The following is a 24,218-nucleotide window of genomic DNA, read 5'->3' as shown; positions in this document are numbered from 1 at the left end:
TGTCATTTCATAAAGAACAAAAAGAGTTACCCCTCCTCTCTGGCCAACTTCTACAATTAGAGGTGGCACTTTCACCTGGAAAAAAAAGCTATAGTGCACGCTATAGTACTGTCGTCAGATAAGGGGCAGAGACATATGATCAAATATTAGTTGATCTCCCATAGTGTTGCACATGGATAGTCAAGACAACGTGTAGTGTTCAGGTGAGGAATAATTGGACTGGGAGACACAGACAAATTCAGGTCCATTGAAAAGTCATTAATTCGCTCTTTATTTTTAAATTGCCATTATAAATTCCTATGTCCACATATAATAGAAACTGCCTATGTAAACGTGGCATGCTGTAATTACACCTTCCCACCAGCAGCAGTGCTGTGGCAAAAAGCTGACAGGAAGTGCGTGCAGATGTAAGATTTCTGATCTATTATATAGATATTTTCACCAATTTTCTCCACCAACTTTTTTCTTCTGTAGGTTTCGACTCCTCCTTGGGGGTACAGCTGCACCTGCAGCATCCACCCTCTGGTAACCTGCCTCAGTGGCCATTATTCCTTTGTGAGCCTCAGAAGGGAGTGTGAGCAGGCTGTTTGATCCACAAGGGCTTCACAATCAATACCCAAGTCAGTCCTCTCCCAATGTCCACACACATTCAGCAAGGGCTGCAAGATAGCAATCAGGCGCAGAAACCCTGGTTGATTTCTCCCCCCTCCCCCCACAATTCGGGGGAATTAAGACCGTTTGATGTCCCTTCCCTAGCACTAATCACGGGGCACCCAACTGGAAACAGGGGGATCGATGGGCAGTGAAGTCAAGGGGTGGGTGGGAGAGCACAACAATCTCTTTTGAGGTTGTTAGTTTGCCTGCCTGATCTAACAGGAGCTGAGCCAGCTGCACGCTCTGAAGAATGTAGTGAACTCATTTGTAAGACACAAGTGCTTCCAATATAGCAAATCAAGAGGAAGAGGGTGAAGTGACCTATTCAGATTTGACTTTTGCTGAGCACAACACAATTGGTTGGAACGTAGCAAAGCAAGAACAGATTATGCTTCCTATGCCTCAGCATTTTCAGGATATATTTCACTGTGCCAAAACACCACACACAAAGGATATTAAGACATACAAATATTCAAAATTGGTATCTAGAGTAAATTTAAAGTTATATATCCTAATTCAATGAATGAAGCATTTAAAAAATATATTAGATAAATATTTAAAAAATTGAAATTAAATTGCTCTTCAACTGCCAAGGTCAGATAAATGATTACTTCAATCAAGATAAAATAAAAACACAAAAAAAGCCACTCAGCTCTACTGGCGGTGGTGGGAAGGGAAGGAAAGGGGTGGGAAAGAGAGCGAGCACAAATACAGAGGGATGTGTATGGGACTGTCACATTAGCTAGGATGAGAAGAGCCATGGAGCTGTAACTCACCTCTGTCTGATCCAAATTTAATCAGGTGCCTGGCCCAATCCCACAGCATTTCTCCACTCCAGCTCGATGGCAAAGTGGAATTATGGTACAGGGCCAGTTGGAAATGAGTGTTTAAAATTTTACTCTTCACCTTAAGTCAAAAATATTGAAATAACGCTGACAACAGAGAAGCTGTTGAAAGCAGAATCATTGTATGGCACCACACAGACCAGGGAGACCTTAGGCTTGAGACTTGGTTGGCGAGGAGTTAACAGAGTTCAAATAGGGCACAATAATTGGTCTAAAATGTCCCAAGTTGGGAAGGAGGGGGAAAAAAGCAGTTCCTGCTCCTGACCCCTATCCAGTGACACCTGCTGGAAAGTGCTTGTGTGGACAGGAGGAGGGGGAGTCCACTGTAATGCCCTCTACAGTCAAATCATCACACTGTCTAGGTTAACACAGGACCAATGATCATTTGGGTAAGAAAATAGAAGCTGTTGGTGCCCAAGGAGCCAGAACCCAACAAGTCAGCTGAGCCACACAGACCAGGGTAGGTTCCAGGTTTGAGTGCCGGTTTGTAAAAAGTTAGCTAATCTCAAGCAGGCTGCGATTCAAGTGCTACAACTAGCCTGATGGTCCCGAATTTAGGGAGGGAATAACTGGCCAAACTTCCCGCTCCTGATCACTGTTCAGCAATCCCCAGTGGAAGAGAGTGTGTAATGGATGCTGGGTGAGGAAAGGACCAAACTCAGCTGTAATGTCCCTCATTGTCAGTAAGTCTTTGACCATCAATTAAGAGGGGTGCCGACACTGATCAATTGGTACCAGACCCCAGCAACGATTTGACATCTTCAGATAAGGAAATGTGAAAAAAATTGGCAGCAGAGGCGGGGGAAAAAAAAATAGAAGTTAGGCTTTTCCTTCATGGTCACATCAGCCGAGCAGGCGGGAATGTATGTTATTGTATGCCGTGTCACCCCCATTCATTCAGGGGCAGAGCATTACTGACCTGCCCGTATATGCGGTTAGGCTTCTTCCCTCGACAGTTGAGCAGTGCCCATCGCTTGTAATTAACGTTGCACACATGGACATCATTCCCACTGCTCTCACCAAAGGGAACACCAGTACCTCCAAACACCAGCAAGTTATTACCATGTAAAACAACTGGAAGGAAGAGATATTTTGTTTGGTCAGCACTGCTACACCATCAAACTGCAACATAAGTCACAAAAAAGATTGGACACAACTTTACAGAACAAGGGATTCCATTAATCTGAAACAGCAAGCAGCGTTACAATTGTAGAGAGTTGCCATCAGATTTATGCTGCAGACCAATGCCTACAAAGATCTGAATCTTGACTCTCCCAAAAAAATGTATCACAGAGGACACTTAACAGCTGCAGAAAGGGGATCTGTGCTGGATTCACACAGAGATACACCAAGTGTGCCGGCCACTGCCTCTCAGCCTCTTGTACAGACGTTGGTGTTTAAACTTTTCCCCAATACTCGGAGTGTTAGTCTGCACGCAAGAGACTTTCTCTCGTCTCAGTATCTGACACACTCTGTTGTCGATTGGTTTTTCATTAGCATGCTTGTTTATCTCCTGCAGCATTGTTTAAAAAATGCCTTACTACAATTGCCCCTGATCCTTGCTCTAATTCTTTCCGTCCCTCCCCTCTGATTCTCTTGTGCTTCTTGCACACTTTTGTAAGCTGTGTCTGTCTCCAACTCTTTCCCTCTCGCTCTCTGTATGCCTCCCACACATAGCTAATTTACTCAAATTGTGTCATTAGCTCCCCGGCGTTTTGGGTGGGGGGGGGGGGGGGGGGGTGACTCTAGTAACAGAGAAAAGAAACTGAAATTGGTCACTTATCTAACACCTTTGGTATGAAGTAGGTCTATTTATTTCCAACCTATGGCAAGAAAACAAAATGAGAAAAGGAAGGGAGGGAATGCCTTGAAAAAGGTCAGCTGTACCTAAAATGGCAATGCATTGTAAGGTAAGAAGTTTGTGAAAGGATAAAACTAATTGCACAAAAGGTGAAGACCACCTATCTAAAGCGTTCAGTACATTGCTTTTTCTTCCTAATCTGCATATTTCACAAGGGGCAGAGGGGTGCAGAAGAATAGGCCAACTACAAATAATGAATGCAAAGATTGGTCCCTGGTAATCACATGACCAATACAATAAGTCACATGATTCCCATATTCCAGATGTGTGAAACTGATGGACAACACGTACCAATGCACTATGGGCAGAGGGGAGACAGAGGTACAGAAAAAAGCGTCATACTTAAGTGAATATCCTTTAATGTCGTGCCAACAGGCTTCTTGTGAGAAACGTTTAAATCACCACCTTAAATTACTCCCAATACCACTGACCCTTACGTTATAAAACTCAAAATACTCTTTCCAAACAGATGTTAAGTTTGGAAGCACAATCTAAAAGTTGCATGCCTGAGCATTTCATTCCCTTTAAAGCAGTTCCAGTAGACACAGCCCCAAAATTCCACACCTCCTACCATCATACTTCACAGAAACCCAGATGGCAACACTAGTGAATAAAAGCTTTATTTGGTACTGGCAAAAAGCATGCAAGAAGTGACATGAGCTGTACCTGACATGGATGCCAGCTCCCTGGGCATGAAGCCCTCCGTACCCACTTGCTGCCAGGTGCCAGAGGCAAAATGGTATCGCCAGAGTTCACGGAAAAGTGGGTAGTCTTCATTCTCCGGCCCTCCCGACTCCTCGAAGTCAGGGTTATAGCCTCCGAACACATAAAGGCTTGAATTATCTGCAACGCAGCGGTGCCCACTTCGAGCAGGTGGTGCTATGTGACCTGGAAAAGGGGTGAAAATAAAATTCAGCCATTTTGGCAACCACACACACACCTGCATCAACTAACAATTACTGTACTATCATGCGGTAATCAGGACAAAAAGCAGCTCCACAGAAAATACTTGCATTTATATAGTGCCTTTCACGACCTCAGGATGTCCCAAAGCACTTTACAGCCAATGAGGTACTTTTGAAGTGTAGTCACAGTTGTAATGTAGGAAACGTGGCAGCCAATCTGCGCACAGCAAGCTCCCACAAACAGCAATGTAATAATGGCCTGATAACCTGTTTGTGATGTTGGTTGAGGGATGAATATTAGCCAGGATACCAAGGAGAACTCCACTGCTCTTCTTTGAAATAGTGCCATGGGACCTTTTACGTTGACCTGACTGCACAGACAGTGCAGCACTCTCTCAGTACTGCACTGGGACTGTCAGCCTAGATTTTGTGCTCCAGTCTCTGGAGTGGGACTTGAACCCACAACCTTCTGACTCAGAGGCGAGTGTTACCCACTGAGCCACAGCACACAATTAGCCTCTAAATGACCCAGGAAGGCACAGTAATTACATCTTGTGGCCTTAAACAGACACAGTAAACCACATGCTAGATGGAAATCTATAAAGACAGTACACCTGTGTTCAAAACACATGCAAATTCCTGTGTTACACTTTACAAATGAAAGCAAGCAAGCAAATCATTTCTAGAGAAACTTCCGAACCAACAGAAGACACTTTCGAGTTGGGTTCAGGAGTCACAGTTTGAAAAAAAAGGTCTCTTGTAACCCAAGGATCTGCCTCAGAAAAATTAGCTGCTAAATGACCCAGGAAGGCACAGTGATTACATCCCGTGGCCTTAAAGGGACACAGTAAATCGCACACAGCTGCATGTTAGCAGCAGATTAATACACTGTGCATTATACTGTTCTTCTATAAGACTGCATCCTCCTACCTACTGTGAGCAACGCCACAGGAGATCTGTCAGTACCTTAGGTGAATGCATTCTGCTTAAGGTGGATCAGGTCCAATGTTCAGGGCAAGTGATTCGGTGTCACTTAGAATCTAGCTTTTTTGCTGCCTCCAGGACTTTTAAAACTAAAATGAAGAAACTAGTGGGATTTGTCACTGAATATTGTGGTGACAAATCATTTGCCCTAACCATACTGAAGCAAGTAAATAAAACTGAGCAATAGTCTAATATTTCAGCACTAGGATATTCAAAGGTACATGGGTTTTTGGAGCTGCATTCAATGTGTAAAATGGGGGAGGTGGAAATTTTTAAACAGTTTGAGAGAAGCATAAACAATTGAACTGGATTCAAATTTACCAAACAGGAAATAAATAAATAAAAACACAGTAATCACAGGCAAGGGAAGTCCCAGTGATTGTTCTGAGGTGTTGACCCATTCCATGTTTTTGTATTGGACACAATAACAGAAGGGAAACCCCAACAAGAACCAGCTGGTAGAAGTGGTTCCAGTGGTCACTTTCACCTTTATATTTGAATTATTATACAACCCGAGTTTGTCCATTTTAATTAGAGCAGCTCACAACAATCTCCATCTAAAGTGGCGATCCAAGTAGTGCGGAGACCACCCCCGTCCTGCAAACACAGGCAGGCCCCCAGGGAACCACCCTGCAAACGCAGGCAGGCCCCCAGGGAACCACCCTGCAAACGCAGGCAGGCCCCCAGGGAACCACCCCGCAAACGCAGGCAGGCCCCCAGGGAACCACCCCGCAAACGCAGGCAGGCCCCCAGGGAACCACCCCACAAACGCAGGCAGGCCCCCAGGGAACCACCCCACAAACGCAGGCAGGCCCCCAGGGAACCACCCCACAAACGCAGGCAGGCCCCCAGGGAACCACCCCACAAACGCAGGCAGGCTCCCAGGGAACCACCCCACAAACGCAGGCAGGCCCCCAGGGAACCACCCCACAAACGCAGGCAGGCCCCCAGGGAACCACCCCACAAACGCAGGCAGGCCCCCAGGGAACCACCCCACAAACACAGGCAGGCCCCCAGGGAACCACCCCACAAACGCAAGCACCCTTCTGTCTTAAAAGTACCAAAACACTGTCAACGATCCAAAGCGAATAGTAATAACATTACAACCTTTTACTTATTAATATACAGCAACAAAACTAAATAGCGATAATCAACAAATCTGAAGAGCAGCAGAGAAGCATCTGATGACCTCAGAGCATCGGTGTACCTTCATTATAACTTGTTTTGAAGGAACCAAACTTAACCTTGGACTTTGTCACCTATTTGCTTATTCAGCACATTTCAGTAAGTGCACTCTAGGTTTTTAAGGCATCACCTCTCCGTACCAGTTAACTTCTGTTCTATTCAATATCAGTAGCCACAAAAAAAGTGAGCAAAAGCTGGGGGCTGAAATGAGGGGAGGGCAATCTGTTTTTCAAACCCAACTTGTTTATACCGAGTGCACGGTATAAAGGTGTTAAAAATTGTGAGGACAGGTTACATAGACTAGGCTTGTATTCCCTTGAGTATAGAAGATTTAGGAGTGATCTAATTGAGGTGTTTAAGATGATTAAGAAAGAGTTGGTAGGGCAGATAGAGAGAAACCATTTCCTCTGGCGGGGGAGTCTAGAACAAGGGGGCATAACCTTAAAATTAGAGCTAGGCCGTTCAGGGGTGATGTCAGGAAGCACTTCTTCACACAAAGGGGAGTGGAAATCTGGAACTCTCTCCCCCAAAAAGCTGTTGAGGATTTGGGGGGGGGTGGGGGGGCAGTCAATTGAAAATTTCAAAACTGATTTGGATTTTTTTGTTAGGCAGGGTATTAAGGGTTACAGAACCAAGGCAGGTAGATGGAGTTAAGATACAGATCAGCCACGATATAATTGAACGGTGGAACAGACACGCAGGGCTGAATGGCCTACTCCTATTCCAACTCCCTAAGTGTACACCATAGGTTTTCAAACTGGGGTCCCTGGACCCTTACAGGGTGTCTAAAGGATGCAGCGAGAAGCTGACCCAGAGACCAGGAACATTTTGACAAAGGGGTCTAAGTCTGAAACGTTAACTGGTTTGTTCTCTCCACAGATGCTATCTGACCTGCTGAGTGTTTCCAGCATTTTCTATTTCTGTTCCAGGGTTTCCCACATCTGCAGTATTTTGCTGCAACATCAAAACGATTCTGAGCTGGGGCCATACTGGGGATGCTATAATTAGCCTCAGCATCCCTGGATATGAGGGGGGGAGGAGGGAGAAAAAGAGGGGGAAGAGGATGGGGTGGGCAAGGTCAGTGTCAAGTATCCTTTTGACATTGTCAGGACTCTCACATAAATAACAGTGACAAGACAATGAAGGCAGCTGGCACCTTTGGAATGATATCCCAGCAAGGAGTCAGTGCTTTGAGCGGAGGGAGAGAGAGAGAAAAAAAAATCAGGAACTACCGTGTTTAGCTCCTTAAATAGGTCCCCACCCCTGTACAATTACCAGGGAGGTAGCCAGGATACACAGAAGAGAGGCAAATTATGGGGTAAATCCACACTGATTCCCCATTAAAAGAGAGGACAGTAACACTGTGTCCATTGTAAAGATGGAATCCACCCCCAATCAGGATCCTTTCACCGAAGAATTATAGATTTACAATTAACCACAACACATTTGACTGTCTATTCCTTTATGAACACATTCTTTCAATTACTGTAACTTGAAGTTTGAAGCATGATTACAGTGCCAAAGTATATCCCATTGGTAATCCAATTATCCATACAACCTACAACAGATTATAGATGCACCAAACACTGCCTGTGTTCTCCTAGGCTTTGCAAAGGAAATCAGACAATGAATCCCCACTAGCTGTGGGGACATTTGGAAAGCCAGTCTCCTTTCAGGCTGCGACACTTCAGCTCTAGGTCCAGTACTTTAGTTGGGCCTTCCTCTCACCTCTTTCCCCATTGGCCTCAATCTTTATGATCTACACATTTGTATTTCCAAAAGGAGCAAAGCAACTGGTGAAGACAATGGAAAAAAAGGCTTCAAATTAACCAAACATACAACACATTTGCTCCCTGCCATCGGTAAACAGTCAAACTGAGACGCCAATCTTGCCATGAAACTTGTCCAACATTCATTGCTCAGTAGTGGATGGAGTCTATTTTGGCAATACCTATGACACACTGGACAGGTAAATTCCCCGAATCTAGGAACTGATTAGGAAAATAAAGTCTTAGAGAGACAAGCCCCCATGGATAATTTCCTCCACCTTCTGTCCACCACTTTTGTTCTCTCCCTTCTGCCCTGAAACCATGAACTCCTGGATGGAGTATGGCTCCATAGGCATATGGAATGGCCATTCGCCCTGCGAGAACCAGATCACTGTCCTCACCCAATGGCAACACAAGTTTACTCCTGGCAGGGGTTCAGGGGCCAATTTAAATGCTCCTGATGTCACCCTGACTGAGAATAGCAGTGACCAGGAACTGAAAATGGGACCTTCCTGCTCTGTATGGCTTAGTTGGTTAAAGTATCTCAGTCATTGAGGGAACCCTTACCATCAAAAAGTTAAGATGGTCATTTGGTCTGGCAAGCATACAGAATGCTGGGCTTCCCACTTGAAATCCACTTAGCTCCACATACCAAGTAGTTTCGCTGCAAAAGCTCTGCTCTTTATGCAAATCCCTCTTCCCAAAACAAAAGGACATTGACTAGTTGATCCAGGCAAATTGATCATGATGGCAAAGAGTTGAAACATTTAATCACTAGGCAACATAAATTTAAAAACGAGGAAGCAAGGAGAGAGGGGAAGTCAGAAAGATCTACACCACACAGAGGATAACAGTTGTGAAAACAGCTCGAAAGAATGCACATTGAAGCAGCTTCTAAATTGGTTCAAGGGTCAATTAGATGAGGAGAGAGAAAGAATGGAGAGGTAGGTGGGGTTAAGCGAGATAAGTGTTGGGCTTAATAACCTATTCCTTTCCCTAAAGAGAGATTTCTAGGTGCGAGATTTAAGTGAAAGTAGTGAGCTTTGGTGTTTACGGAATTGATTGTTAATCACTGGACAGGGACTAGGTCTCTGCCAGTTCAGGTCAGTTGGCTACTTACTCTGGGTGGGACACTGAATGGTTTCCATTATGTGACAAACTACTTGCAATTCAGACATTGCCCACAAACCTGAAGACAGCCGAGCACCCTCAGAAAAAGCAGAGTGCCTGACCGGGAAAATTTACTGAATCAGATGATGCAAAGGGAGCCCCATTTCCAATCTCCCTATGCTTTTAAGGGGAAGCTAGATAAGTACATGAGGGAGAAAGGAATAGAAGGTTATGCTGATGCGGTTGACTAAGGAGAGTGGGAAGTGGCTTGTGTGGAACATAAACACCGGCAGACCAGTTGAACCGAATGGCCTCTGTGCTGTAAATTCTAGGTAATTCTACGTTATCACTATCAGTAACCAAGACGGCTTCTGCCATGGGTAGATTTTAATTTCCTTGTATTACTGGAGTCAATTACCCCAAAGCCTTTACCATAGTCGTCAGCACTCGCTATGTGAACAGCAGGAAAGAAAGTGATTAAACAGGAATAAATGAGGAGTGTTGGAGACACGACTGGCAAGATTGCTTAGAGGGAGCAGGGCTTAATCTCCTCTCAGAGTAGAGTCCAAGGGATTTCACCTTTAACGTTGCAAAATCTTTCAGAAAGTGAGGGGGAAGCATAAAGAGAAAGCAAAAGTCGATTGACAGAAAACGAGTCTCACCAGCTCCAACCACCAGTCTTCAAAAACCTGTAAGGGATCCAGAGACTGGGGCAAAGAATATCCCAACAGGAAACCATCAGACTTTCTTCTTAGAGATTGTCCCCACAATTATCAATGAGTCAGACACGCACAGCAACTCAAACAAAATGGGATCAAGTCACACAAAAGCAAAGAGAACCTGGGGTATATTTACCTTCAGCCACAAATGGGGGGAAGTGTGAGGTTAAAAGGGGGGAAACCCACTTTGAACTTAAAATGGACTTTTTTCTGCTCAATAGTGAATGGAGCAAAATATACCCATGTCATTCTTTTCTGCCAGATTTTCTACACTCATGAATGGAGACAACTCGAAGAGTATAAACCGCAACGGTTGGAAATGTGAAATCAACAGAAAATGCTGGATATACACGGCATATCAATTGATGTTTCGGGATGTGAGCTGAACAGACTTGTGTATTACTGGCATTTTCAACAACAATTTGCATTTATATAGTGCCTTTAACGTATAAAACGTCCCAAGGTGCTTTACAGTAGCGCTATCAAACAAAATTTGACACCAAGCCATTGAGATATTAGGATAGGTCAAGGTAGGTTTTAAGGAACACTTAATGGTGGAGCGATTAGAATCAGGGATGCACGAGGCCAGAATTGGAGGAGCACAGAGATCTCGGAGGGTTGTAGGTTAGAGATAGGGAGGGGCAAGGCCACGGAGGGATTTGAAAACAAGGATAGAATTTTAGAATGGAGGCACTGCCGGACCGGGAGCCAATGTAGATCAGCAAGCACAGGAGTGATGGGTGAACGAGACTTGGTGCAAGTTAGGATACAGGCAGCGGAGTTTGTTTGGTTTTTTTTACCGTTTGTACAGCCTGAAGGGGAGTTGCTTCCTGATCAGTCACCATGTACGAGAATAAACGAAGTGACCGCAGTCAACTCACGGGGCACCAACTCAGGCAGTCTCGGGTCGCACCATCACGCAACACGAGACGCTGGACCAGCTGCTCCTTTGCATAGCTGCCAGCAATTCAAGGTCTTTGCTGAGCTAACAGGAGGGAATTCTCCTTTCTGAAATGAGAGTGGGTACTTCAATATAGCCAGACCAGCAACAGCTGCACCCTTTAACAGGTGACAGCCTCTGCAGGCAAACTGAACTCTGTGACCACTGCTTCTCCCCTCTACCCCAGGTACCACATGAAGACTGCACTCAAACACCAGTCTTTTCCAAGAAGACAGTTCTGCACCCAGCATCTTCCCTGAATAAACAGAGGGCAAAAAAATATAATTTTTCAACAACACTGATCCAGCAGCTAGAGAGACTTGGGAAAACAGACTGGTCAAAGCCACTGTCCTTTGCAGTGAGTTTTACTCTCCAACCTTCCTCCCCACCACCTCAGCTCTAGAATTTTAGAACCAGACTATACAACACGACAGATACAGTCAGTGGGGCTGGATGTTTTCCAAGGGCCAGTCAAGAGTCAGGAACCACCGAGAAACCCATCAATACATTTTGTCGTCATTCACATTGAATGAAGTAGACAATCTCCTGGTCTTCGTAGAGTTTCACCGTCTCTGCATAACTTGTGCACAAATGGGCAGTATAGTTTGTGTTTCCCTTTTAATTCTGTTTGTGTAATACTTTCAATAATGCACACCTGTCGAACAGCAGAAAGCTGTATGCAAGTAATTAAAAGGGCATCGCTACCACATTTGGGCAATCAAGGCTCCAGAGAAAATAGGAGCTATTGGGTCTGAAACATTATCAACTTTCCCTCTCCTAAAATAAGCATTGGTCTTTCAGGTTAATTTGTAGCACTGACAAGTCACATTTCTTTCGGGATAAATATCTAAATATTTTCACATTTTCTTCCTCTCCTCCCTCCTTTTCCTGCCAGTTCTCTTCCTACCTCTCCCCCGACGACATCATTCCTTGCTGGCGTAAAGCTCTGCATTTCCAGGGGCCCTCAGCCAAGTGGCCACTTTCACACGTGAGCCTAGACAGCGACTGTTCGCATTAATCAACTGCAGCACACATTAGAGCCAAACCTGATCTTGGGGTCACTGGACAGCGATTGGGAATAGGAACCTTAACCTTTTCCTAACTGAAGGACTCAGGTTAATTGTGATGCACTTACTGGGATCAGCTAACACCAGGGATTGAACCTTCGACCCTCCTGGTCTGTGCTGCTCATCCCCCATTTTAACTTCAGCTTAGGGGCGTTGACACCTCAGTGCCCTAACTGAGCGAATGCTGCACTGTTGGTGGTGCCGTCTTTCGGATGAGATGGTAAACCGAGGCCCTGCCCACCCTCTCAGGTGGACGTAAAAGATCCCTTGGCATTATTTCGAAGAGAAGGGGATTCTCCCTAGTGTCCTGGCCAATATTTATCCCTCAACTAACATCATTAAAACAGATCACATTGCTATTTGTGGGACCTTGCTATGCACAAATCGTCTGCCACGTTTCCTACATTACAAAAGTGACCACACTTCAAAAGTACTTCATTGGCTGTAAAGCACTTTAGGACCTCAATTTACAGCACAAAAACAGGCCATTCGCCCCAACTGGTCTATGACTGTTTTTATGCTCCGAATGAGCCTCCTCCCACTTTATTTCATCTCACCCTGTCAACATATCCTTCTATTCCTTTCTCCCTCATGTATTTTTCTAGCCTCCCCTTAAATGTGTCTATGCTATTCGCCTCAACCACTTTATTTGGTAGCAAGTTCCACATTCTCACTCTGAGTAAAGAAGTTTCTTCTGAATTCCCTATTGGATTTATTAGTGACTATTTTATATTTATGGCTTGTAGTTTTTGACTCCCTGACAAGTGGAAACATCTTTTCTATCAAACCCCTCCCCCCCCCCCCCCCCCACTTCATTATTTTAAAGACCTTTATCAGGTCACCTCTCAGTCTTCATAAATAATGAAGTGTTAAATCCCAAATTGCTACCCAACTATTGGAAAGCCTTGTAATTTAAAAATCACTGAAATATTTCCTTCCAACAACTCCTTTCACGCAAAGGCGAGCATCCTCGACCGCTGCTCCAAGAGAGTTGGCTCGGATCCTAGACCGAGCTCAGTGGCACGATTGATGGGCTTGATTGCAAGCATTTAGTTTGCAATAGTTATACATCATGCGTAAAGCAATCTTTTCCGATAGCAATTACTTTGGTGAAAAGCAACGTAGGGGGAGAAGAGGAAAATTTAGTTTGGAAGATTAAGCACCAATCATTGCTGGAGTACCAATTGTGCTGAGGCAGTGCTGGATTTAATTACACAGCGGTTGAATGTGGATGCTAGACATGCATTTTATGTTATGAATAGAGTTAATATAATGCCAGATGTTACACTGGAATTTTGTTTTTAAATTAAAAAAACCTACGTCAGGGACCACAGCCCACTGACTGGTACTTGTACTGGCTGGGAACTGATGTGGACAGCGGGGGGGTGGGGATTAGAGATTGCATTTCAGAATATACCCGATCTTTGTTCAGCAGAATACATGGAGCAATTTTGTCAGTGTGTTGACAACTCTCAGGATCGCAAACTGTTGTGTCTTGTTAGCACGACATATTTGTTGAATGTTTCAATTCACACTTTGAAAACGGTTGCCTCCACTTTGGTATTGTGATCTAATCCATTCGATCCCTTCACTGTTTTGGGCAACTACTTTGGCCTTTGCGATGCTGTAGAATTACCTTTGGGGACCTCTGTTTCCCAGTGATCACCTTCCTGCTTTGGTAATGGAAGGAATTTAACACTAGCATTTAGCAGTTTCGTTCTGCCTTTTAACAGTGGAAGAGGAAAGTGAGATTGTGAAAAGTTTGTCCAAGTGAGACAACTGTCAACCTACACACAGTTTGCCTATTCTAACGGCACACCAGACTATGTTGCCCAATATAAAAACCGAGTTTTTAAAGCTTTTGTTCTTTCCATGAGCAGCTTTCTTTGGTCAAGACGGCTGGCAGGTAACTGGGTCCTAGTCCACTGTTGCTTTGTGGTAGAGCTCGCTGGCTCCTGATGGCACATTAAATGAGGCTGTGGGTCATTGCACTCGGCCATGCTGGTTAACTCGTCCTCTAACTTGCACTTGTAGTAAATCCCTTTAGAACAGAACGAATGTGGATGGAAGCAGTGGCACAAAGGATGTTGCTTTTGCTGTAAGTACTAAGAACTGCTCTACCACCTTACATCCAGTAATGGGTTACAGCTGGAAAATGTGTCTTGGCCTAGGCAAACAATTAAGACTTGTTGTACCATCTCCCACCTGTAACCCATTCTTTACCAGGATCTTTAAAACTGTAGAACTCCTTGCCCCACCACTCTGCCCTTTCTCTTACAAAGACTTCCCCACCTCCTACAATACACAAGTTTTAAAACCCAATCTTGGCATCCTCTAGCCACAATTGCTCGAGTTCACCTGGTCACCTCTTCCACTTTTCCCCCCAACTGTTTCAGTATAAAGCAGCAAATGAATGCTGCCCTATCAGTTCCTTTTCCTGATCGATTTCTTTCCCCTTTCCTCCCCCAACACTCAACACCCACTTGTACTTTGAGTGTAATAAAACATCCCAAAGCACATCCCAGAGGCAGCAATAGCCAGTCCCTGAGCAGTAGTGAGGAAAGGATTAGGAGTGGCAGCCAAAGGAGTGAGTCAAGAGGTAGGTGTGGAGGAGGTTTGTGAAGATGGAAGAGGAAGAACAAGGCACAGGGGTGTAGGGAGAGCTTTCCAGAGTGTGGGGCTGAGATGGCTGAAGGTGAGATTTTGGGGGTGCAAAAGAGGCCAGAATTGGAAGAGCAGATGACATGTGCAGGAATATTGGGCTGAAGGCGGCTGATGAAGTGGGAGTGGGGGGAGGGGAGTACTTGGAATTTGAAATCCTTCGGGAGGTAGGGAGCTAATGAACGTTGGTGAGGACGTGGACGATAGGGTAACAGGACTTAGTGTGGGATAGGATGCAGGCAGCAGAATTGGAGGAGCTGTAATATGTAAAAAGCAGAACATGGGAGGCCAGCAAGGCAACTGTTGGAGTAGAAAAAGAAAAACTTGCATTTATATGGTACCTTTCACCTCCACAGGATGTCCCAATCTGCAGGGCAAAAGATCACCTGGAATTTAGTAAGAAAAAAACCCAGTTTGGAAAGTTCAAAACTTACCAATATCAGCACTTGGGGCAAAAGTACAAAAATCAAATTTATTTTTCTCCTCTGACATTCGAAGTCAGCATTAAGCAGCACCAGGTTGGATGCAGTGCTGATTAAAATATGGAGTACAATTCTCTTCTCCCCAATAGCGTGCCAGACCTCCTGTCTCTGAAGACCACCCCTCACTCCGCCCGTATGATATTTCCATTTCCTCCATAATTGCTATCCTGATGGCCTCACCACAAGAGACTGTAGGACGACAGGCAGGTTATGGAGTGAGCAGATACAGAGGTAAGCGAAGCCGTACATTTTGGGACAGAGAATGGTGAAAGGAAGTAAACCCTAAACTTCAAGTCTTCACAGGATGGCAGGACAGAGATCTCAGGAAACAGATCTACAAGGGAGAGAGTGCAGGAAAAATGGGATTCTGGATTTTACACGAGGCCACTGAATATAACAGGAACAAAACGTTAAGTTTGTACGAAGCATTGTTTAGGCCACAGTGGGAGTCGCGTGCTAATTTCTGGGTATCACATTAATGGAAGGCTATTAGAGGCATAGAAAGGGTGCAGTGAAGATTCGGTTGATTGATAGCAGGAATAAGAGGCGGTAGTTATAAAGAAAAGCTTGAAACATCGGGGCTATTTTCAATTAGAACACAAGGGGCAGTTAACAGGGTTTTCAAAATAGAGGTTTAGTGAAAGACTTTCCACTGGTTGGCAAATTGATAACTAGAAAAACAAAGGAGAAAGCTAGAAATCTGTTCACACAGAGGGATATTAGAATGTGGAATGCTTTACCACAAGTGGATATTGAGGCAGAGACTGAATCATTTAAGGAATTGGATATGCATTTGTATTGGAAGAATATAAAAAGATACAGGGAAAGGACAAGGAACATAAATGGGATTACAGTGGACAGCTCCAGTTGGAGAGCTAGCACCAGCCCAAACACAATGGCTAATAATCTGCCTGAAGGGTAGGAAGCAGTAGGTCCATAAAGGAGTCATGTTTGGGGCAACTGGGAAGAAAGAGCATACTGAGTGGAGTGCCCCAAGGTTTGCTGTTGAAACCTCTATGGTTTAGAGACATGGGTACAAGCAAAAAGGTGCTCAAATTTGCTGGGATACCAAATTTTGGAAGAGGGAGGAGTGACTGAAACTGGGGGGGGGGGGGGAAACAGCCACAAACCTAGAAAGAATGACAGACCAAATATATAAGTGTGCAGAAAATTTGCAGGTGAAATTTAATAAGGATAAGTGGATAGAGAGAAACAAAAATGGGCACCAAACATAGTCCATGAATGGTGAAGAGCAGCATCAGTGAAATTAAGAGATATACAAGGATCATGGCTCTCAACATGCCTAGGCACTGCAAAGCAAATTAAAAATACTAAACTATATAACCAACACAGGAGTACAAGTTAAACTGTGCAGCACTCTAGTTAGGCCCCACTGAGTCGTGTGTACAGTTCTCGTCACTAAGATAGAAAGAAGACATCTAACCCCCCCCCGCCCCCAAGACAAGAATGGCATGTCTGGTCTCTAGCACCAGAAAGATGAGTTTTGGAGATAAGACTAGAGAATGATGGACTTTTCAGCCTTAAAAGGCAATAGAGGAGACCCAAGAGGTATATAAGATAGCAAAGGGTCTAGGAAAGGCAAATCAGGCACACTACTTCAAATTAAACTGTGGCAGTAGGGCAGGGGTTGGGGGAGAAACAGGCTCAAACTAGTGAAAGGCAAATATAGAACCGATGTCATGAGGCTCTTCACACAAAGAAGAGGATAGTGGAGGCAAACCCACCAAAACTATTTGCACCGAGATGTGAGGTGGGGGGCTGGCTCTCAGGTATTTCTGGTTGGATGAGTTAAGGGGAGGCCAAATGACCTGCCTCATCTGCATCTATCTTTTGATCTTCTGAGATTAAATGGTAAAAAGTTAAAAACAGTGGATGTCCAAAGGGACTTAGGGTTTCAGGTACAGAGATCACTGAAGTATCATGAACAGGTGCAGAAAATAATCAAGGCGGCTAATGGAATGCTGGCCTTTATATCTAGAGGACTGGAGTACAAGGGGGCAGAAGTTATGCTGCAGCTATACAAAACCCTGGTTAGACCGCACCTGGAGTACTGTGAGCAGTTCTGGGCACCGCACCTTCGGAAGGACATATTGGCCTTGGAGGGAGTGCAGCGTAGGTTTACTAGAATGATACCCGGACTTCAAGGGTTAAGTTACGAGGAGAGATTACACAAATTGGGGCTGTATTCTCTAGAGTTTCGAAGGTTAAGGGGTGATCTGATCGAAGTTTAAGATATTAAGGGAACGGATAGGGTGGATAGAGAGAAACTATTTCCACTGGTTGGGGGATTTTAGGAGTAGGGGGCAGAGTCTTTCAGGAGCGAGATTAGAAAACATTTCTACACACAAGGGGCTGTAGAAGTTTGGAACTCTTCCGCAAACAGCAATTGATACTAGCTCAATTGCTAAATTTAAATCTGAGATAGATAGCTTTTTGGCAACCAAAAGTATTAAGGGATATGGGCCAAAGGCAGGTATATGGAGTTAGATCACAGATCAGCCATGATCTTATCAAATGGCGGAGCAGGCACAAGGGGCTGAATGGCCTACTCCTGTTCCTATGTTCCGATGCCAATTTAGTTCTGTTTTGATGTACTTCACTCAAAAATCAAACACAGCTCCATCTGTTTGAGAGTCTGCAATCTCACACTCAACATGGACAGCTGTGAAAGACAGCTTTTGTTTATAAAACGTGCGAGACACACAAAGCTTGATAATGCCATTTGTAGACAAGTTCAAATTGTGGTAACAAAGGGAACCTATTGCCATTGAAATGGGACGTCATAAAACATGGCTTTAATTTATAAACAAGCATTGCAAATAAAGTGTAAAACACTCAAATCAGCTCAAGGTATAGAAATCAGACCTGACAAGTTGAACTCAATAGAAGGGACGCGTCTGGCTTTGCAACGTGGCCTATTTTGATGCACAAAACAAGTGAGCGAGAGAAAGCACGATGAGAGAGAGAGTAAGAATACACAAAAAGAGAACAACGAGGGGAAGGAGATCCTTTTATGCAATTGTTTTTATGCTAGAAATTTAACAATGTATAAACTAATTAAATAGAAAGTATAACTATCCATGTTCAGAATTATTATACATACACCAAATATCCCGTAGCATTGTAGTTGGAGGATGTAATGGTACAATTTTCCTGTATATATGAACCATGTAAAGCACATCATATTGTTAATTGACCCATGTATGAATTCGCCAGTGTTTAATATCAATTAGACTCTAGCCTTGGTTACAAAGTCTAATTGATATTAAGTGAACTTTGGTGAGTTCATACGTACATCAATTAAGAGCCTGCAGACATTAAGGCTGACATTTTCTGTTTGAGAGTTTGTCTGTATATTCCAATTACTAGTTTCTTTATATGTCTATCTTCTAATATGATAGAGAAACAATGATTAAGCATCATGTGACAGACAAGATAGGAAGGGGATGCACACAAAAATTTTATATAAATACTAGCCAATCTCCCGTGGGATTGCCCACAGTGCAAGAGGATACACTTTTCTAACAGAGTGCTATCAACAAACTAACTGGGGAAAGCGTTACAGGAAGGCAGTGTAACACTTACAGGAATTATATTCCAAGCTCAGGAAGATCGATCGAGATAAATAAATATTGTACAAATGGCTACAAATATATACAGTGTGGTGAAGCCTTGCTTTATCTACCCTATAAATGACTGGTAAAGTCCACTACAGTTTATTTGCAGTCCCAATGTCCAGAAAATATCATTCCATGAAATCTCACATCCCTTCCTCTAATTTACCAATTCAGTCAGCCCTCCAGCCTCCCCTGGTTGTCTATCCCACACATTCATCCTTTGCATAAAGTAGTTAGGTAGAGATGTTCAGAATTATGAGAAGTTTTGATAGTGGAAATAGGGAGAAACTGTTTCCACTAATAGGACGGTCAGTATCCAGAGGTCACAGATTTCAGAACCACTGGGGGTGGGGGTGGAAAATGAGAATTTTAAAAAAAATATATAAACATAGCGAGTTGTGATGATCTGGAATGTGCTGCCTGAAAGGGCGGTGGAAGCAGATTCAATAATAACTTTCAAAAGGAAATTGGATAAATACTAGAAATGGAAACATTTGCAGGGCAATGGAGAAAGAAGAGGAGTGGGACTTTAAGATAATGCTTTCAAAGAGCCAGCACAGGCACAAATGGCCTCCTTATGTGCTATAAGATTCTAAATCTCACACTCCCATCACCCAGTCCTTGCTGGCTACCTATGCCACAACACATTGCACTCAAAATTCATTTCTTTATTTTCAAATCACTCCATGGCTGACCTTTGTGATCTCCCCTTACCTTCTGCCTCTGCATATACCCATCCAACACTAAACATCTCAATCCTCACTTCCACTGCTGCTTATTTAGCCACTATGCTCCCAGCATCTGGAAGTCACCTCCACCTGGCCACCCATCTCTGTCACCCCTATCTTCAGTTTCTCATTCTGGCCTCTCCATTTCTCACCTTTTTTCCTATGCTTAGTGTCCATTGTGTGCCTTCCCTCCTTGTAAGATCATCTGCCTGCACACAAGAGCCACTATGTAACAAGCTGTTAGAGCTGGTGCTGTCACTCCTGATGGTTCTAGTTAGAACTACTCACATCTGTACCTATATTTGTGCATGCCATTGGTACAGGACTTGACATAACAGCAGTTTATAAAATGATTAACAATTGTTAGGGCAGACATACATGTGCATGTGTATATACACACACACACTTTGTATACAACTTGAACCCAAGAATAGTCACACAATTTACTTTTAAAAGTTTATAACTATTCAAAATGAGTTACATTTATGGGCACATTTATACAAGTACTCAATATTTATGTTGGACATGCATTGGTGTCAGTATATGAGATGGAGCAGATACAAACACTGACCTGACAGATATCATTACAACTATTTACACACATTCAGATCTCAATTATGTGGATGTTGTTTGCATACAATTGTATATAGAATCTAAAGACCATAAAAGGTGTTTGGATGCAAAAACATAAAATTCCAACCATTATTAGTTTACAACTGATCATATTTACACTGGTATTTATAACTGGATATTGATGAACTTATTTGTAAATATAGTTCTGCAGTGATAGGGAGTTATAGTTACAACAATTTATGAATGTCCAGGTCTCATTTATGAGGATGGTGGTTGCAAACAACTAGATCTAAGAAAACCTAAAGACCATAAAGGACACCAAATGCTATATAACTTATATAGTTAGAGTCAACATCACAGAAACAGGCCATTCAGCCCCAACTGGTCTATGCTGGCATTTATGCTCCACACAAGCCTCTTTCCTCCTCTCCTCACCCACAAGCATAACCTTCTATTCCTTTCTCCCGCATGTGTTTATCCACCTGCCTCTTAAATGCATCTATGCATTTCACTTCAACTACTCCTTGTGGTAGCAAGTTCCACATTCTCAGGGTAAAGTAGTGTCTCCTGAATTCCCTATTGGATTTATTAGTGACGGTTATATTTATGGCCCCCTAGTTCTGGTCTCCCCCACAAGTAGAAACATCTGGCTACCCCATCAAACCCTTTCATAATCTTAAAAGACCTCGATCAGGTCACCCCTCAACCTTCGCTTTTCTAAAAGGAAAGAGCCTCAGTCTTTTTCTCTTATAATGTTTAAAATGTCCAACAGTTATTGGTTTCCAACCAGTCACATTTAGGGCTTTTTAATATATATATTATATGTGAGGAGGTGATCGCTGTGAGAGAGGGGGGGGGGAGGAGGAGGAGGAGGGGGGGGGGGGGTTGCAGGGTGCGCTGGAAGCTGGAGCTGACACTGACCTGGCGGCCCGGCCTGCGGCCTCCCCGTTACCTTCACGAACTGACTGAGAAGCGGCGGCGGCGGCGGCGGCTCCGACATCCCCGCAGAGCAGCGGCCGGTGCCGGCAGCGGCCGCCTAGCGGACCCGACACACGGAGGGGGTGGGGGGGGGGGGAGGCCCCACCTCCTTCCTACTCCTACCACCACCACCTTAAAATGTTTTTAAATAAATAGACAGATCAGTGACCCCCCCCCCACCGCCGCAGGGCCCGAGCGCCCGCCGAGGACTAGAGCCCGCCGAGGACCCGAGGACCAGAGCCCGCCGAGGAGCCGAGGACTAGAGCCCGCCGCCGCCGGCCGACATCCCGCTCCTTCCCCTCACAACACAAACAAGGCGCAAAAGCGCCGGCCCGCCCAATCCCCGGCCGCCTTATTATGAGGTGAGCCGACTCAGGAATGACTAATCGAGCTCCAAGCCAGCTCAACGTCGGCCTTAAAGGGGCAGCCCCGGGAGAGGGAATATAACCGAACGCCGATATCATCGTTCAAATTTGTCCTTGCTCCAAATGTACTTGCTCATCCTGAACGTGGATAATAAAATTTTGATTTGAACACTTGGTTTTGGTTTGTTTGGTTTTTAGTTCTTAAGCACACCCCACAGGAAAAAAAAAAGAAAAAAAAATGTACTTGCTTAAAAACTTTTAACTCTTTTCACATCTTCCAGTCCTGACATTATCTTAAAGTCCCACTCCTCTTATTTCTCCATTGCCCTGCAAATGTTTCCATTTCTAGTATTTATCCAATTTCCTTTTGAAAGTTATTATTGAATCTGCTTCCACCACCCTTTCAGGCAGCACATTCCAGATCATCACAACTCGCTATGTTTATATATTTTTTAAAAATTCTCATTTTCCACCCCCACCCCCAGTGGTTCTGAAATCTGTGACCTCTGGATACTGACCGTCCTGTTAGTGGAAACAGTTTCTCCCTATTTCCACTATCAAAACTTCTCATAATTCTCTGTTTCTTTCTCCACACTTGCTGAGCTTCTCCAGCATTTTCTGTTTTTATTTTATATTGTACAGAAGGAATATTACTCGATCACCCGTGGCGTTGCCCACAAGACCAAGTGTAGTCTTTAGGTGCAGTGTAAAGAATGAAAGGACTTGCATTTATGCAGCACCTTTCAGGGCCTCCCAAAGTGCTTTACAGCCAATGAATTACTTTTGAAGTGTAGTCACGATTGTAATGTGGGGAAACGCAGCAGCCAATTTGCGCACGGCAAGATCCCACAAACAGTAATGAGATAAAATGACAATTTTTTTTTAGTGAATGTTGGTTGAGGGATAAATATTGGCCAGGACACCAGAAGAACTCCCCTGCTCTTCTTTGAAATAGTGCCATGGGATCTTTTACTTCCACCTGCGAGGGCAGAGGGGTCTCGGTTTACCATCTCATCCAAATAACAACACCTCCAACAGTGCTACACTCGTTCACTGAAGTGTCAGCCTGGATTATGTGCTCGAGTCTCTGGAGTGGAACTTGAACCCATGACCTTCTGACTCAGAGGTAAGAGTATTACCACAAGCCAAGACTAGGGCAGGGGATAATTGAACCTGGGCACACAAGTGTAGTTTAGTCCTCATTTTGTTATAAGGGGCACGAATAATCAAACCTAAATCATAAAAAAGGACAAGGGAAACTTATCAAATTAAATCATAGCATTGTTACTATTATCTACTCTGCACTCCAGTCCTTGTGGTGCCCACCGGTCGCGGAAAGCCTGAAGCGTACAGGCGGACACGGGCAAGGCCGCGGAAGCGAGGCAGCCAGAGCGACTGCCCCATGAGCCGCGTCCAACCTGAACCTGTGAATGGCCACCTCGGCCAGGCCAAGGAGCAGATTAGTCCTCATTTTAAAGTCATAAATTCTGTCCTTATTTTGAATTAAAATTACATAGAATTACATATTAAATATAATGCGTAAACAGGCTGATCGGTCAAACCAACAATCGGCTAAATTTAAATCTGAGATAGATAGCTTTTTGGCAACCAAAGATATTAAGGGATATGGGCCAAAGGCAGGTATATGGAGTTAGATCACAGATCAGCCATGATCTTATCAAATGGCGGAGCAGGCACGAGGGGCTGAATAGCCTACTCCTGTTCCTATGTTCCTAACTGTTTATCCTCCACATGAGCATAGTTCTAATCCCATGTGCCCGCCTTGTTTTCATATCCCTTCATTCCCCTTCAACCAATATTCTTTAATGTTGACATGGTTTCTGTTTTCAATCACTAACTCTGGTAGTGCATTTCACACCCTCACAACCCCCGATGTATCTGCTCTCTGTCCTAAATCCCTTACATTTAATCTTATATCAATGTGCTCTAGACCTGAATTACTGGAAACAGTCTGTTTCTTTATGCTCTGTCCCACTCCTTCATAATTGTAAACACCTCTATCGAACCAGTAATCTCTTCTGTTCTAACGAAAACAGCACCAACTTTTCAAGTCTTTGTTTGTGTTTGTATTTCCTCATACCAAGCAGCATCCTCGAGAATCTGTGCTGTGTCCTCTCTGTTGCCTCAACATCAGTCCCATAGTGTGAAGTCCAAAACTGTACACAATACTCCAACTGTGGTCTTACTAAGGTTGGTTTTATATTATTATTATTTAAACAACAAAACTGCAATTTATGAAGCTGAGTTGGTTGGAACATAGGAGTTTCACTGCAGTACAGGCTGAAGAGATGCAAAAACTGATGCATTACAGTGCTGATACTGGCAAGAGGCTGCAATTACAGCATTTACATGGACAGTTTCTATTATAAATGTAACAATAAGAATTTATAATGAGAAAAAGGTGATACAAAAGTGTGACAACAGGTTATGTAGACAGGAAGTGTATGCAGACATAAGATTTTTAATATATTATAGATTTTTCAAATTTGTTGTTGGGATGTAGGCAACACTGGCAAGGCAGTATTTACTGGTCATCCCTGGTTACCCCAAGGGTATTAAGAGTCAACCATGTAGCGTGGGACTGGAGTCACATGTAGGCCAGACTGGGTTGGGGTGGCAGGTTCCCCACTCTAAAGGACATTAGTGAACTGGTTGGGTTTTTATAATGATCTAGTAGCTACAATGGCAATCCTGGCCAAGGTGACCACCTACAGGTCCAGGCTGGACGCGGCC

General features: G+C 44.0%; 1 protein-coding gene across 2 annotated transcripts in view; it reads right to left on the bottom strand.

Moving 5' to 3' along the window:
* The window catches only part of klhdc10 (kelch domain containing 10), a 35,372-nt gene extending 13,961 nt beyond the window's left edge, over window positions 1–21,411 (bottom strand). For both annotated transcript variants that reach the window (XR_010967112.1, XM_068005197.1), the window contains exons 1-3: window positions 21,043–21,411; window positions 4,027–4,248; window positions 2,419–2,573 (exon numbers count right to left, since the gene is read on the bottom strand). Coding sequence is in view for 1 of the 2 variants with exons in the window: in XM_068005197.1 (XP_067861298.1) it covers window positions 2,419–2,573; window positions 4,027–4,248; window positions 21,043–21,121 (456 nt within the window). In the remaining variant the exon portion in view is untranslated. The remainder of the gene's footprint in view (window positions 1–2,418; window positions 2,574–4,026; window positions 4,249–21,042) is intronic.
* Window positions 21,412–24,218: the final 2,807 nt, after the last annotated feature.

This window comes from Heptranchias perlo, chromosome 24, assembly GCF_035084215.1.
Source record: "Heptranchias perlo isolate sHepPer1 chromosome 24, sHepPer1.hap1, whole genome shotgun sequence".
NCBI lineage: Eukaryota > Metazoa > Chordata > Chondrichthyes > Hexanchiformes > Hexanchidae > Heptranchias > Heptranchias perlo.
Note: the sequence above shows the minus strand (reverse complement) of the source record. Positions and strands in the feature narration are given on the sequence as shown.